General features: G+C 35.5%; 1 protein-coding gene across 4 annotated transcripts in view; it reads right to left on the reverse strand.

Annotated features, from left to right (window-relative positions):
* Positions 1-17,168, reverse strand: part of TRPM3 (transient receptor potential cation channel subfamily M member 3) — a 405,277-nt gene that overhangs the window by 124,037 nt on the left and 264,072 nt on the right. For all 4 annotated transcript variants that reach the window (XM_063423113.1, XM_063423115.1, XM_063423111.1 and 1 more), the window contains 4 exons: positions 15,075-15,154; positions 14,210-14,414; positions 5,988-6,201; positions 2,872-2,996 (listed from right to left, as the gene is read on the reverse strand). In XM_063423113.1, coding sequence (XP_063279183.1) covers positions 2,872-2,996; positions 5,988-6,201; positions 14,210-14,414; positions 15,075-15,154 — 624 coding nt within the window. The remainder of the gene's footprint in view (positions 1-2,871; positions 2,997-5,987; positions 6,202-14,209; positions 14,415-15,074; positions 15,155-17,168) is intronic.

Here is a 17,168-nt window from a genome sequence, read left to right on the forward strand (position 1 = left end):
ATCAGAAAAATGGGGAAATAAGGCAACAAACTCCCTTGTGTCCTTTGTTTTTAAATTAGAATCTGAGAGTGTTAAGAGTTGCACTATTTTCTGCTATATTGCTTTTATAGTACTGGAGTAAGACATGTGTCTTTAGGGATCTTTAATCATCACGATATGACAAATAGCAAACAGCAATAATATTTCCTTTAACTTGGTCAGTTTTCTTTATGGCTCTGAGGAAGTCCCCCAGGATTCCCAAAAGCTGATTGATTTGGAAGGGCTAGTAAATATGGTTAAACCCCTCAGCTATGGCTTCTGGATCCATAAGGCCACGCATGGGCTGAGGCATTAGCAGACGGGCACCTCTGCTGAGCACGCCTCACTTGCCATGAGGCAAAGGGAGGCCACATGTGCAATGACCACAGCTCCCTCTCTGAACCCCCTGTCCCTCCAAACCCCATGACTACGACAATCTTCTGCCTCTATCTGATGCTGGAAGGGTGTGTTTTTATAACTCTCCAGTTCTGATCATAATTTAACTAGACATAATGCATATAGGCATAAATCCACATTGATGCCAGAGTTCACCGAGTCTTTTACTACTGGTTGACTTTTTCCCTCCCTTGTATAATCCTTTGTGGCCTTTGATTCTTGCTTAATGAGGATTCATTTTACATGCTTATGGTACTATTTACATTTCCCCTTCTTGGTTCATTTCACAGCATTCACCTCTAATAAGCCAGTCAACATAGCACCCTTTGATTTTTAAAAAGCTTCCAAAACAGCTTCCTCACCAATTGCTTCCAAAGAAACTGCATGCATTGAATAAGAGAGAAAGTCCTTTGAGGCATAAGTAACTGAGGAAAGCAGGGGGAAAGGGTGGGAAAACAGTGAGATGGAAAAGGTATTTTTTGTGAAGATTCTAAGAAGATCTAGTGACATAAATGGCTACCTCAAGCTGTGTTATACTCTGTTCAACACAGGTGTAAGGGATTTGTGATTAATAAGAGGATGAAAAGCTTACAAATATTTCAGTGGACTAAAGTCCACCGATAAAGCAGCTTGAGGCAATAAAGTGGAAGATGAAATTTGATATTAGCAAGAATAAAGGAGTATCATTTACATGTGCATTAGAGAGGGATAAAATCAGAAGTGCTTCAGCATTACATCATGCCATTGATCAATAATTTTATAAAACTATTCGGGACCAGGAGGTTGAGAGGATAAATTTTATTTTGTCTATCAAAGGCATATTTTGAAATATTTTTGTCCTTATTGATGTCCCTGTAATTATTTCAGTAACCCTACTGATATAATTGTGGCTGCATTAATAGAAGACCCAAATTAGTTGTAACTTTTATATTGTTGTATATTAAACATTCTTCATTTTCTGATGATCAGAGTAAGTATCAATTCTTTTATGATTTAATCAGAAAGTTTTTTTCAAAAAAAGTTGTTTACTTTAAAAATAAAATTACAGTACAACTTCTTGGTTTCCTGTTAAATTGGAAAAATATTTAGAAGAGAGCTTTGCTTAAAGAAATCAGAAATCAGGGGAGCTGCTCCACTTGGCTGGAACACCTGGGTAATCAAGTTCTTTTTTTATCTTTTTCTGCAAAAGAAGGCTTCAGATCCCCTTAAACAGGCAGTGAATACCTGAGAACTGAGATAGCTCTGCAACAGGAGAAAAAAAAAGGAACAGCAATATTCTAAAATTCATGGCTAATTTTATGTTTTTCTTAACTTCTTCCTGCTATGTTTCCAGAACCCCATACCTAATCACTAAAGACTACTTATTTGAAAATGATGGGTACATTTCACTTCTTTAAGAAGATACAGTGCATCCTTGTGCTTATCTTTTTCTACTAATTACCTTCTGTACTGCACCTCAGAAGAGCTCATCAGTGGCTCAGAATTACTGTGGCAATGTCTGATTCTGCTTCTTTGTGTGGTGTTAGAGTAAAAATCTCCATGCAGTTTCCCTACACAGTTTCCCCTAACAGCTATACTTTCATAGTGAATTGCAATAAACTCCAGTGGGATCATTTTCTTTATAATCATTGTAACTCTTCTAACTTAAGAGATACTTGAATCTTCTTCCCCTTCCCAGCTTGTTCATGGATACAGAATACAGAGAGGAATGAGTTAAGACTAATGAAGACAAGAGAGAAGTTCTTTATGCAGATTGAAAACTGTATCTCTTCCACTCAGTTAGTCACTGGTTCTCAGATTTCTTAGGAATGAAACAGAAGTGAGGAAAAAAACAGGTTCAGAAAAGCTTCAGGTAACAAATAACCAGCATAGACAAATTATTCATGTATTTAAAATTAAGAAATCTCGCTGTATTAGAGTTTTAAAAGAGTAGAGTGGTGTGAAAGAAAAGGAGAAATACCAGTCCTGTCCTTCAGAAGGTGGCTGAAGATTAACTATTTGAGGTCACTCTTATCTACAATACCCAATTACACCTTTCAAAATTGCATCAATAAAAATTTATGGGAGGGAATATATTCTAAGGATGATAGCCTGCAATTTTGAATTTAACCAATGCATTATAATATTGTTTAAAAATAAACCAGATTTCAAGTTTTGCAGTCAGTGTTTTCTTAAGGTTCATAGAGTTCTAAGGATGAAGCTTTGATATCTTCTCAAGAAGAGCTTTTAATGAATTGCCCTTATAATTTATTTTTAAAGAACATACAGTGCAGGAATTTTTATTGCTGTCACGTCAAAATCTGCTATCAACCCTAATGGAAAACTTGTGTATATATTGACTTTTTGCTGCAGACAATAATTCTAAGAGGAATTGCTACGTGAGGGATGGAGAGAACAGGAAAAATAACTGGAAGATTTATAGATACTGGAGGTCATCTATGGCTGTTTAAGTCTTACGTCTTTGCCAATCAGATCCTCTTGATTTTCCACAATCCCCCAGGGTGCGATACCAATGGTGCAGATCTTCCCTCGAGATTTTGAGGCATGGTCTTTCAGGGCATCTCCAACATGCCGGATGACCCCTGGCAAAGAAACAGCATAAACCAGAAATTCATAATTATGTTTTTTTATTCCAGATCATATGGATTTAGTATAGACTTGTTTTTTTAGGCAATACCTGTGCCTATCCGTACAAGTGAGTAAAGATATGAATACATTCCTATTTCTTATTATTAATTTCATGAATCTATTTTATTGAATTCAAAAATTACGGAATGAAGTAATAAGAAAAAAATACACAGCTTTAGAAAGAAGAATGAAAACACTGACAGTTGACTGCAGCTTATTTATCTGCACTTGTGCTCACATGTACATGCAAGCATTTGTGTATTTCCAAGCATAGAAAGAAACATGGGAACTAATTGTGCTCCCCACCCCCCAACTCCCTCAAAAGTGCAGCTTGTACACAAATGCTCCAATCAAGGATGGAAATGTGAAAATACCATTATGCTACTCTGTGATTAAGCTATTTTTCCACAAACTTAGTCACCTGAGATAGCTTCCAGCAGAGTATTAGAACCTACCCTGGGAATCAGTGAGAAAACAGAAATTAGTACAGACACAACGGCTGCTCTTCAACACTCTTCCAAGTGCTGCTTGCTTACCCTAGACCAGCTTTGGCAGTGTTTCAGTGGTATCTCAGGGCAAAGGAAAAGTGTCATTCCTCCTTTCTTTTAATAAAATAACTTTTAAAATCTGTCTTTTAACAACTCTTTTTATGATATGGCTGCACTGAAGCAGACCTGTGGGTTTGCTGCAGATGTTCCCTGATTCTCAGTTGCAGAGTTTCCATATTGTTCTAATTTCAAGATTTCAAGATGACTAGATGGAAACTACACTCACACAATTACTAGGATTTTGTTGTAGTTTTGTGAACTGCAAATGACCCAGGGTAAGAAAACTCCCCACAATCTAACAGATCTTCTATGTCCTCGAGTCTAGTATTCTTCCTGTGGTGGAAAGTTAAAGAAACTCCAACTCTGTACTTGCCATCAGCTATGAATTAAGCTATGATCCAAGAGCGTAAAGGATTTAAAGCAGAAAATCTGTCCAGATTGCAAAATTTCTGCTGTTTAGAATAATCAACTTTTCAGCATGACATGAATATTCAGAACAACAGTCATGTTTATAGCTAGATATGATCTGTCCCTCCCACATTCCTCATTTTCAGTCCAACAGCAGTACTTCAGGACTTTTCAGTTATAGTTTTCCTTAAAAGAAACCCAATTTTAAAATTCATCTTCAACAAAAGAGACGGTACCAAGAAATTCTCAGTTTTTATGATTTCACAATTAATTTTCAGCTATGCAGTTTGAAAACCTAGTCCCAGAGCAATCAACTGCTTTCCTCCAGAAATTAAAGACAACAATGAGAGATTACTGATCCTGCAAAATTGCTTCCTGTATGTAAGAATTGCATGTTTTTAGAACAGCTGACAGACACTTGAATGACATTGTTCTGTATAGGTAGTTTCTGAAAAATAGTCCTTTTCAACAATATTTATGATGACTTTCCTGATTCATTTGTATTGTTTTGGCATTTGCAACTATGAGGATTTGAAAAATGGTAGGAAGCAGTTGTGCATTTGCCAAGTGCAAGTGTTATTGTATGTCATTTTTACAATAAAAATCTGTAAAAAAAAATCTGATTTCTACAGATGTTGTGGTAATCCACTGCATTAAGCATACAAAATGTACATTTTTCTGATGTAATTTTAATGTAAAAATTACATCTGTCTTTGTCATCATCATGACAAGAATATCTAAGAGACCACTAATACTATTACCACCACAGTGCACAGATCAACATTAACCTGATTTTATTCCTTATTTTGAAGAGATGTGGGACATATTACATTTGCTTCTATTTATCCAACACTCCAAAAGCTATGCCTCTTTGCTTTCTTCAGGCACCAAGCCTGCCAGAGTTCGAAAGTGTTTGGACAACACTCACAGACACATGGTGTGATTCCTGGGGCTGTCCTGTGCAGGGCCAGGAGCTGGACTCTGGTTCTTGTGGGTTGCTTCCAACTCAGCATATTCTATGATTCTGTGCTACTTGTATTGCAGCTGCGATAAAACTGAATACTATTTTAAATTTGACGTGCTCTGGAAACCAAGTCCAAGACTCTTATTAAGCATTTATATTCAAACATGTAGGAGTTGATCTACCATGCACTAAAATTAACTCACGATAGAATGATTACATTGTTTTCCAGAGACAGTAAGAACATACACTCTTACTAAAGTAAAAAATTATAGCTTTGTTACTGCAGCAAATGAGAATGACATAAGATTTACAAGTCCATGTCCTAGCTTAAAACTTTTTGCAATTCTCTCTAGCACAGCTTTTTTGACTTTTCGCTGAATCTCTCCCCCTTTCTGCCTCCTTCAGGAAGGGTAACTGAGACATCAGTGCCAGATTTTTTTCTAGGGACCCATGCTTTGCATCTTATTCCCCAAATGTACATGCTGTCTACTAGCAGAGCTGGGCCAGCTGCTGTCTTGCATCCCTAGGACACCTGTTTGGTGTATCACATCTTTGACTAGAAACGGATGATATCACTCTCGATGAAAATGTAATAGCAAAAATTTAGGCTGAGCTCTCTACAAGCAAGGAAGAAGTTTCCCATGACAACACCCAGAATTTTTCTCCTTTAGTACTTTGGGTCACTTGATTAAATAAAATAAAGGTCCTTTCTGGAAGAAAGTGTTTTGAGTTTTGTGTAATAAAAGCTGGACTTCTTTGATTAGTGCCTGCAGCTTACAGTTGACCTTATAAAGTCTTCCTGGGTGATATACTAATACAATTACCTCACGGGAGGCTTTATTTTCAACTCCAAAGTGTGTTTTTCATAGTTTAGCAATCTTTTATTCTATATTATACCAGCTGCAAGGCTGGTATAGACTTGACATTTTCTCATTTTCACATAGTACAGAAATGACTAATAAAACACAGAATGGCTTTCTAATCTCCTAGATGCCACTGTACTTTTACTTCAATGTTGCTCTTACCTGTGTTTACTCCTCCAGTGAATATCCATGCTCCAGTTGTCATTGCAGCCTTAATAAGTCCTTTTCCAAAGACCTGTTTGAGTTTTGGCTGAAGTTCAAAATTCTGAAGGCCCCCGTGCACAGAAATGAGAAGTTTGGGGAGCTCAAGTTGCCACTCTTTGGTCATCAGATGCAGAAGAAGGTCGGGCTTTGTGTCAAAAGACACACGTACATACTGCAGAAACAAAGGCAACAGTAGAGAGCAGAGAAAAAAAAAGATTGTTTATACCCACTAGTTCCTAATGCATATTGTGTGTGCCCAACAGATCAGGTTTTTTTGACAAAACCAGTAACTATTTGCTAATCTGATTATTAGTTTCCTAGTTAAGGAACTAGGAATGATGGAACACTTGCAATTCACAGGCTGGATAATTTTTTTTAGGAAGTTAAGACATCAATTGGTTCAAAATCCTTAGCAATGCTGTAAATATTAATGTCTATAATTTATAAAGGCAAAAACTGGACCAAAAATGTAAGAGGTCTGCCAAAGGTGACCTAGGTAGTCAGAGTCACAACTGTGTATTTACTTGTACCTCATTTTCAAATAAACAAAGTGAAACCCTCAAAAGGTAAGAAATAACAGATAAAAACTCAGTTCTTCAAGCAGACAACTTTAGACTGAGCAAGACTACCAAACTGATTCTTTCCAGACGCTTACTATGAATGCTTACTATGTACGACTTGTAAAGGTTCATGTTTTTGCTTAGAAGACTAGATCCTACACGACTGTGAAACAAATTCATGTATTTCCTGTTGCTGGCTGTTCTGTGCAACACATGCAGCAATTTGTGTCAGGGAAGATCATGCCCATCTGTGTGTGCTCAAAGATAACAACTGCCTTCAAAATTTCTACAGCTCTACCATGTCACACAAATACCTGTCTCTTTCTGTTACAAGCCTTTCTCCCACTCTCTCTTGCTGTTTCACAAAACCTGTGGCAGGGCAGGTGATACTTTCTTCTCTTCTAGTTACATACCAGAAACAGGATAAAATTCTTTTTATAGCAGCTAAGATTTAGAAGGATCTCTTAATAAAATAAAATAGGTTGCAGAAAGCAACCTATCTGTCGGACTTATCGTCTGTCGGACTTCTGATTGAATCAACGCCTGTAGAGCAACTTCAGCTGTCTTTCCCTTGATGGCTTGTCAGCATAGACATCAGCTGTACGCCTATGCATTCAGCCTGAAGAACACCTAGGCCTAGTTTGTTTATTGTCACACGCCAGGTAGTATAGTACACATATATATTATGTAGTCATTTTGTCCCTTTTTGACACATGTAATCTGTATTTCTTGCCAAAACATTGTTCTTTTTGGCAATACCATATGATAATAAAGTGGATTCCTTTCTAGTTGAGTAAGAAATAAGGATTTGACATTTTCCAGAGGAAACTGCTAATAGACAGTTTTGCAAGAATGGATTGTTGCACAGTGAACATCTATTGTTAACATTTCTGGAAGCAGAAGACTGTTTGCACAATTAGTTGCAGGGGCCAAACTAAAAGCTAAGCAAGAACTAGAAATGCACATTGAACCCAGGGCATCAGTAATGTTCTCCACAGCAGCCAGGCAAACTCACAACAGCCACTGGACACAAAAGCCCCACAGTATCCATGTCTGTCAAGCTCATTACTATAGATGAACTGCCTCCTCAGTAGCTACTCAGTCAACTTCCAGTGTTAGACAACTCTTGTATGGCACCTGATCCCACTGACTAGATGGAGACATTAATAGTTTTTAAATTGGAATTTGAGGGTAATCAAAGTTTTAACACATCAGAGGGGGTATAAGAAGAATAATCTTTATTCCCTTTTTTATGTCTTAAGGGAGATCTGAGAATGCAAAGGACAACTGGAGGCATTCACAGACAACATCCATCATGAAAGCTCTCTTGGTCAAATTATGGAGTCTTTGGTTTGGAATCACTGGTACTTTACTCCGCTTTTTGGTGAAGACAGACTGCAAGTCTCAAGAAGATAATTAAAGGTGAACTCACACTGGCAATGACCATACAAATATGTTGAAAACATGCTATTGCATCACCTGGAATGATATTAAGGTGAAGGCACAAATAGCATCAGATGTGTATTATCTAATCTGGACAGGTGACTACTTTTTTTCTTGGGATTTTTTTTTTTTATTCTTTAGCTTTTTAAAAAATACCTCGGAAAGTGTGATTCCACTGTTCCTACCACCTTAAGTCTATGTATTACTCCTCTTATACATGAAGACCTCTGAATTCCAATAAATATAAATCTATAAAGTGAAGAAGAAAAACATATTTTCTTGCATTTATTGGAAATGTAGACAACTTGTATTGGAAGTAACTGCTTACTTTTTATACTGCAGGCAAACCTCTTCTATATTTATGATAATTTTACTTTACAAAAGGGAAATTTAAGGAAAATAATTAACTAATATTTTTTCACATAAATTAAAATTTAAATTAAGTGAGATAAGATTTACTGGTTTAAAATTTTTTTGGAAATGAGGCCAGACATAGTTTTACTATTGTGCATAGCATTTGATTTTTATGACTATTTGAATAATTTTTGCTCTTACAGAAGCAATTTTTAGTTTGGCTTACTTGAATTCACTCTTTTGTCATTACTTGATATGTTAGCTAGTAACTAAAAGAGAATTCTTCCGTTCTATTTTTAAAAGTTTACATTAAATTATAAATCACACCTTTAATGCCACTTTTACCTGTAACAAAAATTCATGTCCTCCAATGTTGTAACAGAATATTTAGCCCTAAGAGGTTTTGCTGAGAATGTTGCTAAATGCTAATGAGTATTTCTGCTGTTCCTGAATTCTCTTGCTATAGCCTCTGGAGGCAGACACAAAATTTGAATCTAAGCCAAACTATCCTGTTGTGCTATGAAATTCCATGCCTGGCGTATCTGTCAGCTGTAGAAACTATCCGTTATATTGGGAAATCATTTAGCCCATTCTTTATGGAAGATGTATATGGACAGAAAGCAAGAATTCAGTTTTTATGTGTCAGCAAAACAGGGCAAGTTAGGAAGCAAAAGAAAAGTTCTGAATCTCAAAACCTACAGACTGACCTGACTGGCATCAACACGGAACATGAAAGGACAGAGCATCGAGCTTGAGTTGTAATGCCCATTTCATCCCTAGGCTAGCACAGTGGTAGTCAGAAAAAGTGCATTTGTTGCCAACTGTTTCACTTTTTTTGTCAAGTGTTCTCTAAAACAAACCTATTCCCACCATCAGCCAAACAGACATTTCCAAGTTTGACTCCAGCGCCCTAGGGCAAAAGTCAAAGTTCCTGAGAAATGGAATTGATACTCTTTACTTAAGCTCAGCTGTCTCATTAAAGTATTTGGTGAATGACTGCAGATGAGAGTGTCAGTGAATAAATTAAAGAAACTCAGAATTTTGTTGTATTTCTGAAAGTAAATCAGACAACATTTTGTGATCTGCATTCTAACATTGCTCCTTGGTTTCTTTTTGGTAACTTATTTAAATTTCTATCACTACAGGTATGTCTTCAAGTTAAGGACTGGTTGCCTCAAAATGTGATCCTCACAAAAAAAAAAAAAAAATCAGATGTAATTCTCACTGAATTCAACAAAAAACCCCTCTTACTTAGTCCAAAACCAGATTGGTTCTGTATAAGTTATTCCTTCATAATACCTTAAGGCCTAATCCAAGTTCCACTAAACAATCACTGCAAGGACCCTCACTGATTTAAATGGGCTTTGGATAAAGGTTTTTATGTGTTATCTCCCCTTTTTCTCCACATAGAACACCATCTTTTAAATTCTGTAAATATTTTAAAGAATTAATTTACTGTGATAAAAACAATATTTGCTGTCTTTTCATGGTTTATGCAAGTTACAGGATTATCTTTTTTCCCTCTCAAAAGCCCTGATGACTTTTTGACATTCTTTAAATACAGTTTTTATAAAACTTATAATGCATTTTAAACCTTTTAACAGATAGTTAAGAAAACAGAAAAGATCTTTTTCTGTGACTAACTTCCAAATATCCTTAATAAAGCTTCAAGGATCTGAATATTAGCAACTTTGTCTCAGTAGCTGTTAATACTCATTGGAATTCTACTGATGTTCTTCCATGTTTCTGTGCACCATAAGAAAGGCAAATAACACTGAAGTAAACTTCCTTTCTTTGCAGCTGCAAATATATTTTAGGATTACACTCTGCATATGAAACGTATCATTGAAATGCATTCAGTGAGGAGGAATCTGTTAACTCACCAAAAGCTTTTCAAACAGCCATATTCCATTTAACCCTGAAAACCCATGATGAAAGAAATTTTAGTTCAGCAAAGAGCAATCCTTTAAAGAAGTTTATAGATAATCCAGGCCCACCAATTAATGAGAGAACATTGAGTTTGTGTGTGTTTGTAACAGTAGTGTATTAAAAAAAATGTGTTTAGTTTGCTCATAAGTGCAGTGCAAAATGCATCACAGCAAGATTGTCTTAATTGTACACTGATGAACAGAATATATTTTCAAAATTTTCAGAAAATTGCTCTTAACTAGAATGGTATCACTGACATTAGTTTGATAATTGCTTTCTGACTTCATAAAATGCTAGTATAAAGTTAGATAAGCATGTTATTTCTTAAATTACGAAGAGCCAACTAGTATAAGCAGATTATATTTTGTTTTCCTGTATTTTTATCAATTTTATTTACAAAACCTATAAAACCTATTTGCAAAAACTAATAAAATTTATGTACATCCAAATACTTCTCACATCTTTTTACAGTCATTAAACTTGAAAATCTGCTAAAAAACCAAAATAAATGCAGACAAGCAAAATGGTTAATTGCATTTCTTACATATTAATGGATGAGTCACTTGTAAAGAAAATATGAGATTGACAGAGATCTAAACACCATAGTCTTGTTGCAGAACCATCTGTGGTTGCATGAAATTGAAGGAAAGGCCTTTTTAGTAGCTGATCTTGTTACCCAGTGTTACCTGATCTCAGCTATGTGTTTCTATCTAAATTCCTCCACAAATAATTGAGCTATTCACATCATTGATTTAAGAAGGATAGTGCAGCTGCACTGAAAATACTTTAACAACTCCATGGCATTAGCAAAAGTCATGCTGTTTGGGAATTTTTGTTCTGTGTGGCTGTCAAGATGAAATCAGTGGCCCAGTCAGTTCTACTGACAATATGTAAATCTGCATCTTCGCTGGTTTTTTCCAAATCCATGTGTTCTGTTATAATTTCAGTATAATTTTCATTTCCACAGCTAAAGATCTGTTTGTTGTTGTCTGGTGGCAACTGATATAATATTGTATCATGAAAAGTATAATTATAATTACTACATATTTTGTATTAAAATTTAATTCTGTTACTTCAAGTAGAGAAATAATTATCTGTCAGTTTTACATGCACTAATTTGTTCCATTAATTGACTTCTGGTTTCCCAAATATAAATCTAAGTTATGGTTCCTATTAACATATCCCACCTAATTCGTTGTAGTACAATACCAAAAAAATAATAATTTTGCTGTTAGCACAAACCAGGAAAATACTACTCAGTTTGGTGTTTCCCTTGCTTAGTATTTTCATGTGTGAGCATCCACTTCAGGAAATAAAATAGGGAATAGGTGGGAAATGTAATGCCAATCTTTTCCCCTGAGGTTTTCCTTGATTTAGTCAGCTTGCCAAATCTTGCTGCTATGTAAGGCTGTTTTATAGCCAATAGGCACAATATCAACCTACCATGATTGCCAGCAAAAAAAGCTTGCATTCTATAGTGTTATTTGGTAGCCAGTACCTAGAAAATAACTACCATATTTTTCGAAAGGAATAAATCTATCATGTTTTCTTCCCTTTATCTTTCTTCCCTTATCCACACTGATTGGCTTCTCTGCATTTGGGTTTGAGAATGTACAGTTGAACAAGTATATTTCCAAGAGCTTCCTCCTCTATTCTCCATCTTATGTACTTCCTCCTTTTTATTCAAGCCTTATTTTATCAATATGTTTCCTTTTTCCCTTCTCTGGTGAAAAATTTGGTGGGTTCCTTTGATTAAGCAAATTCTTCTCTTCCACAGAACGCTTTGGATTTGTTAAGTTTTATTTATTATGGGAAAATCCTAGTACCCAGTAAATGCAGAGGTGGGAGTTTAATTTTCTATTAATGAAACTCCAACAACTACTTAGGCACCTTTTTGACTATAGTCTACCCTAAAATAATGTTTGGGTCTGGAAATACGAACACAAGGACATCTCCATGCTGCTTTCTGTGGCAAACACATTATAAAAAATTCTTTAATCTGTTTCCATTTAAATGGTTATGCAAGCCTCCTTAGTTATGTTTTGGTCTTACAAACGATATTTTTCTCACTGGTGGTAAGCAAGCACAAAACCCGCTCAAGAGATATTTACTGAATTGTTTAATTTGAAGCACTTTTCCCACTAACGGAATAATCAAATGTCTGGAGATTTTATAGGTTTTTTAATGAATGAAGAATTCATTTTATTTTCATATTTTGGATGGGGTATAATGATTACAAATAGATAGCATGTGCAACTTCCTGATTCTAGTCTGAAAAAATAAGTCTGGAGAGTTTCCATCAAGAAATGCATTGTCTTTATTTATCCCTAAGTTTTAACGTGTTATTTAGTTTTCTGAGAATTTAAGTCCCTTTTCCTTATTTTTTTTTTTTTCTAAATAGTTGATGATTTCACACCTGACTGCACTATGTGACAATGTTTTTCTTTCCTTTATACTAACTTCCAGTTTTATCTCCACAGCTGCACTTCGATTGTACTTCTTTGAGCATACAGCATGAATCTTAGAGCATGTCCTGTCTCTTCCAGCAATATTCCAGGACATCAGAATCCCAGCAAAGATGAGAAATCCTCTAAGAGAATTGGTGTCAACAGCTTCCCTAAAAACCTTCATCATTTCTTGGCTCTCCAAGACCACTTTTGTCTGGGCAGGGCTGTTTACTTCGTTATAGCAATCTTCAAGGACATCACTGAAAAAGCTGTAATGATTATCCCTTCTCATAAAACTGATTCAATGGAAAGAATCCATATATGGTTAATAACATTCATTACTATATCTCTGGACCTCTGGCCTTGCAGATTTTTAGGTGATTGGTTACCAACTGAACATATGATGTCTCATGTGATACTCTCAGAGAAATTACCTAATTTTCTGTTTCTTGGTGCAGCAGTGCTTTCTAGTTTCTAATAAAAGAAGCCATCCATCTGCACAAGCAGAACCATCCACTGAGTAGTCACTCCAACTCCAGCACCTCTGTACACATCTAAGGAAAATATTTTGCCCACAGTAGCATAGTACCTGAGATTTTTCACTGTCTCTAATCTCTTTTCTCTATGATAAATCTGAGACAACTGTTGGGAAGAATTCATGCCCAGAAAACAGGACTGGATTGCTGGGCAAGTCATTCTGCAGAGTGCCCAGGAGTTCAGCTTCTGCCCTCACTGCCAAAGCAGCGTATTGGCTATGAAGTGGTAGGAACATACCCCGTCATCTTTCCCAAAGATCCAGGTTCTGCAGGTTAGATAGAGTCAGAGAGATTGTTCCTTTCATGTAATATTAGACAGAAGAAACACAAACATGGGTTAGTGTGTGTGCTGGAAATGCTTCTCCAAGTTAGTGGAGCAAAGTATTCAGATGAATACACTGTGGTATCACTCCACTAGGAAGAAGTAACATCTTGCTCAAGGGATCTCCTAATTCCTAGATTAGACATTTCCTGCAGCCTCTTATTTCACTGAAACATGAACCATAAGTCCAACTGGTCTATCTTCCAATACACGTCTGGAGGACTATTAAAGGGAATTTGGCATGTTTAAAATTAGTCAGCTTTGCAGACACAGCCAGCAATGTGAAATCATTGCTGAATTCTAAAATTATTCAGAAGAAGAAGGATGAGTAGCCATTGGAATAAAATAAAGACAGCAGCACATTAATGTGTCTTCAGCCTTCATAAAGGTAGCTTCTCTTACACCACACTCCAGCTTTTACAGTTAATTTTGTTCACCCACTGTTTGGCACATGATACATAAAAACATACATTCCAGTCGTACACTCGATAATACTTTAGCATGAAGTTAAGAAAGAATGTTTTTCATTCTTTGTGAATGCCTACTTTTAGCTAGCAGCATTATTTATCTAAGAGAAAAACAGCGTTACCATGGCTTTATTGGAGTGGCCTCCTCCTTGGAACTCAATGGTTCCAAAAGCGTCCGTCGGGCTGAGCTGTGTGTGCTTGCTGATGGACCACTTCTCTGACTGGATGTCATTGCGAGTGATCCTGGTTTCATTTTTCTCGTTCTGAGTTACAGAGGTGCTTGGAGCCTGTCCAATGTGTTGACCTGTTAGACGCCCACAGCAACACCTATGACATTAAACAAACAGAAATCCCAAGTCATGTGCATGTATAAACTGAACAGGGGAACAAACTACAAAAAGAACCCAACCCCTTTTTTTAATCTGCTGATTCCCTTCCTGAAGCCTTTATGTATGGAAGCAACACAGTATGTATATTACCTTTTTTTTTCGCTTGTTTTGTTTATTTTAGATTCTCCAAAGTAATCCAAGTATTTCAAAAAAATCGTGCTTTGTCTAAATGTGCACAAAATTAAATTAAAAAATATTTTCTCTTTTCTTCAAGTAACATTAGGACAAGTAATCAGCTTTTGCATGGATTAGCACAAATTTTAAATTGCTAGTTTAATGCGTCTATTTGCTTTTGACAGTGTTGTGTGTCAGGCATCCAATTTAGGTAAATATTCAGTGCACTGAACATTGCGCTAAGGTAAAGAAATTAAACACAGATGCTGACCCACCCTTGATTTATCTTTTTTCTTAAGAAATATGCTTTGAAATGTAAACAAATAGCTCCTGTAGGAATCCATCACTCTAGATGTAATTCAACCACCTTGTGAACAAATAAATTTACAAAATATTTATATCTGTATCCATTGTATGCATATATATAGAGAAAGACTTATTTTTTAACCAATTTTCATCTTTTATACAAGTAACATGCAATTACCTATGGGGGTCTTTGGTGCTGGGTATGATATGAACACATTCTCTCTTGTAAAATGCTCTTTCTATCCATGATTTCTGTGCCTAAGAAAGAGAAAGGAAATACCTTGAGCTCTGTTTGTTTATTATATCCAATTTATAGTACAACTGTAGAAAAACTTCAAACAGAAGAGAAAATTTCACTGACTCTCCAGATAAGCAGTGCATATTTTGCAGAAAGCAAACATTCCCCTAGATCTATGGTTCCCTTCTAGAGCTAAGCACCCCACAATGTTTCAATATCCTTTTCTTATTCACTAGCCAGATGACCTTGATGCTGTTATTTATATTCTCATAACAGAGGGAGAAATCTCTGGAGAAGAATTAACTCAAACTCTAAACCTTTCTGCATGGCAGAAGAAACACTACACCTATTCATTAAAAACACCCCTGTTTTTCAATGTCAGTGATAAAACGAAGCCAGCTCTACTTAAAAAAACCCTACAACTAAGCCAACCAAATTATCAAAAACATTTTCACACAAGCACTGAGAGTGCTGTTTAACACAGAGGCAGAAATCGAAACTACAGTTTCTATGTGGACACCTTCATTAATGAAAAAACAAAAAAGAGGAAGATCTGTTTCTGAAACAAGATACAAAAATTTTTATACATTGAGTCAAATAATTGGCAGGTAGCCTCTAAAATAGTTCAGTGAAGCTTTGGTTGTTCATAACTCTCAAGATCTTCCACCATATATTCACAGAAAAGCAGGAAATTTCCAGCAGCACAGTCTTAATTGTCAGATACACAAGAAGTCTTTTTAAACACAGAGATGGGTAAGAAAGAAAAAGGGGAAAGCGAAGAACAAACGTAAAACAAGAAAGGAGAGAACTTCAGAGTTTTGAAGTATTTTTAATTATCTAGGAAATCGTTACTCCATATGAGTTCTGGAAAACTCTCTAAAACATTCACACACATAGAATTCTATTATTTCATTTAATAAGGAGATGAGCTGAAGCTTTCCCTTGAAAATTCATTTAAAACAGTTTAACTTAATATATTTAAATAATAAAATTACCCACTTAACTGCATAGCGTAAATAGAACTATGAGCTACAAGCTATGACAAAATCATCTGAGAATTAAGTAATGTGAAATAAACTTTCAACAATTTAAAGGAAATATGAGCATTTTGCCTCTATGAAAAGAGAACTTTTGAAATTACCTATGTAACATTACGTAACTAACCGATGTTAGCTTTTACTATGCAACGATATATAAGTAATACCTAAGTATTACTTTTACTAACTAATGTTGCATCACTATCTAATGTTAGCTTCTTGTCAATTCAATCTGCATCCTGTTTTCCGTGTTTAAAACCAGAACCCTCTGCTTTGAAACACGTGAAAATCACTATGAACTAAAGAAATTTCTTGGAGTCGGTGAATGTCACCAGCACAAACTATAAAATAACATAACAAGAATTTCTAGCTACATCTACTACTTACCAGTCTCAGTATATAGAATATATTCTTTTGCTTTTTATAGAGAAAATAATTTCTTGCTGGATCTAGTGGTTACTAGTGCTATATAGCAACATTTTATTGTTGGTCTCCTTGAATTATTATTTGAAATGTTTATTTGAGAGATTTCTTATTTTGTAGGAATAGAAGATACTTAGCATCACTTTTACAGTCGGAAAAAAAAAATTCATTAAAACCATTAAATAAAACTGTATTTGACTGGTTTTTCTCATGGTAGCAAACAGAAGGTTAATGTACTGTAGAAGGTTGGGCATTGTTTTGTTTTGTAGAAGGTTGGATCTGTTTTGTTTAAACAGAGCATAGTTACATAGAAATTCTGAAAGCTAAAAAAGTTTCACTTCAACTAAGAGAGACTACCTTGAGATTTAATTTCTTATAACTTCTAAATATCCTTTATTAAATATATTATTATTTCCATCCTTTTCTTTTGCAAACAATTTACTGTGGCGAATTTCTTGGCTAGAAACTAATGTGTCTCGTGAATACACATAGAACAAATGTGTCTCGTCTAAAGGTGGTCACTAGTTAAATTTATCTCAAGTTCTAGTACAAAAAGGTGCCATAACAGGTACTC

Source organism: Prinia subflava, chromosome Z (assembly GCF_021018805.1).
Source record: "Prinia subflava isolate CZ2003 ecotype Zambia chromosome Z, Cam_Psub_1.2, whole genome shotgun sequence".
Classification (NCBI taxonomy): domain Eukaryota; kingdom Metazoa; phylum Chordata; class Aves; order Passeriformes; family Cisticolidae; genus Prinia; species Prinia subflava.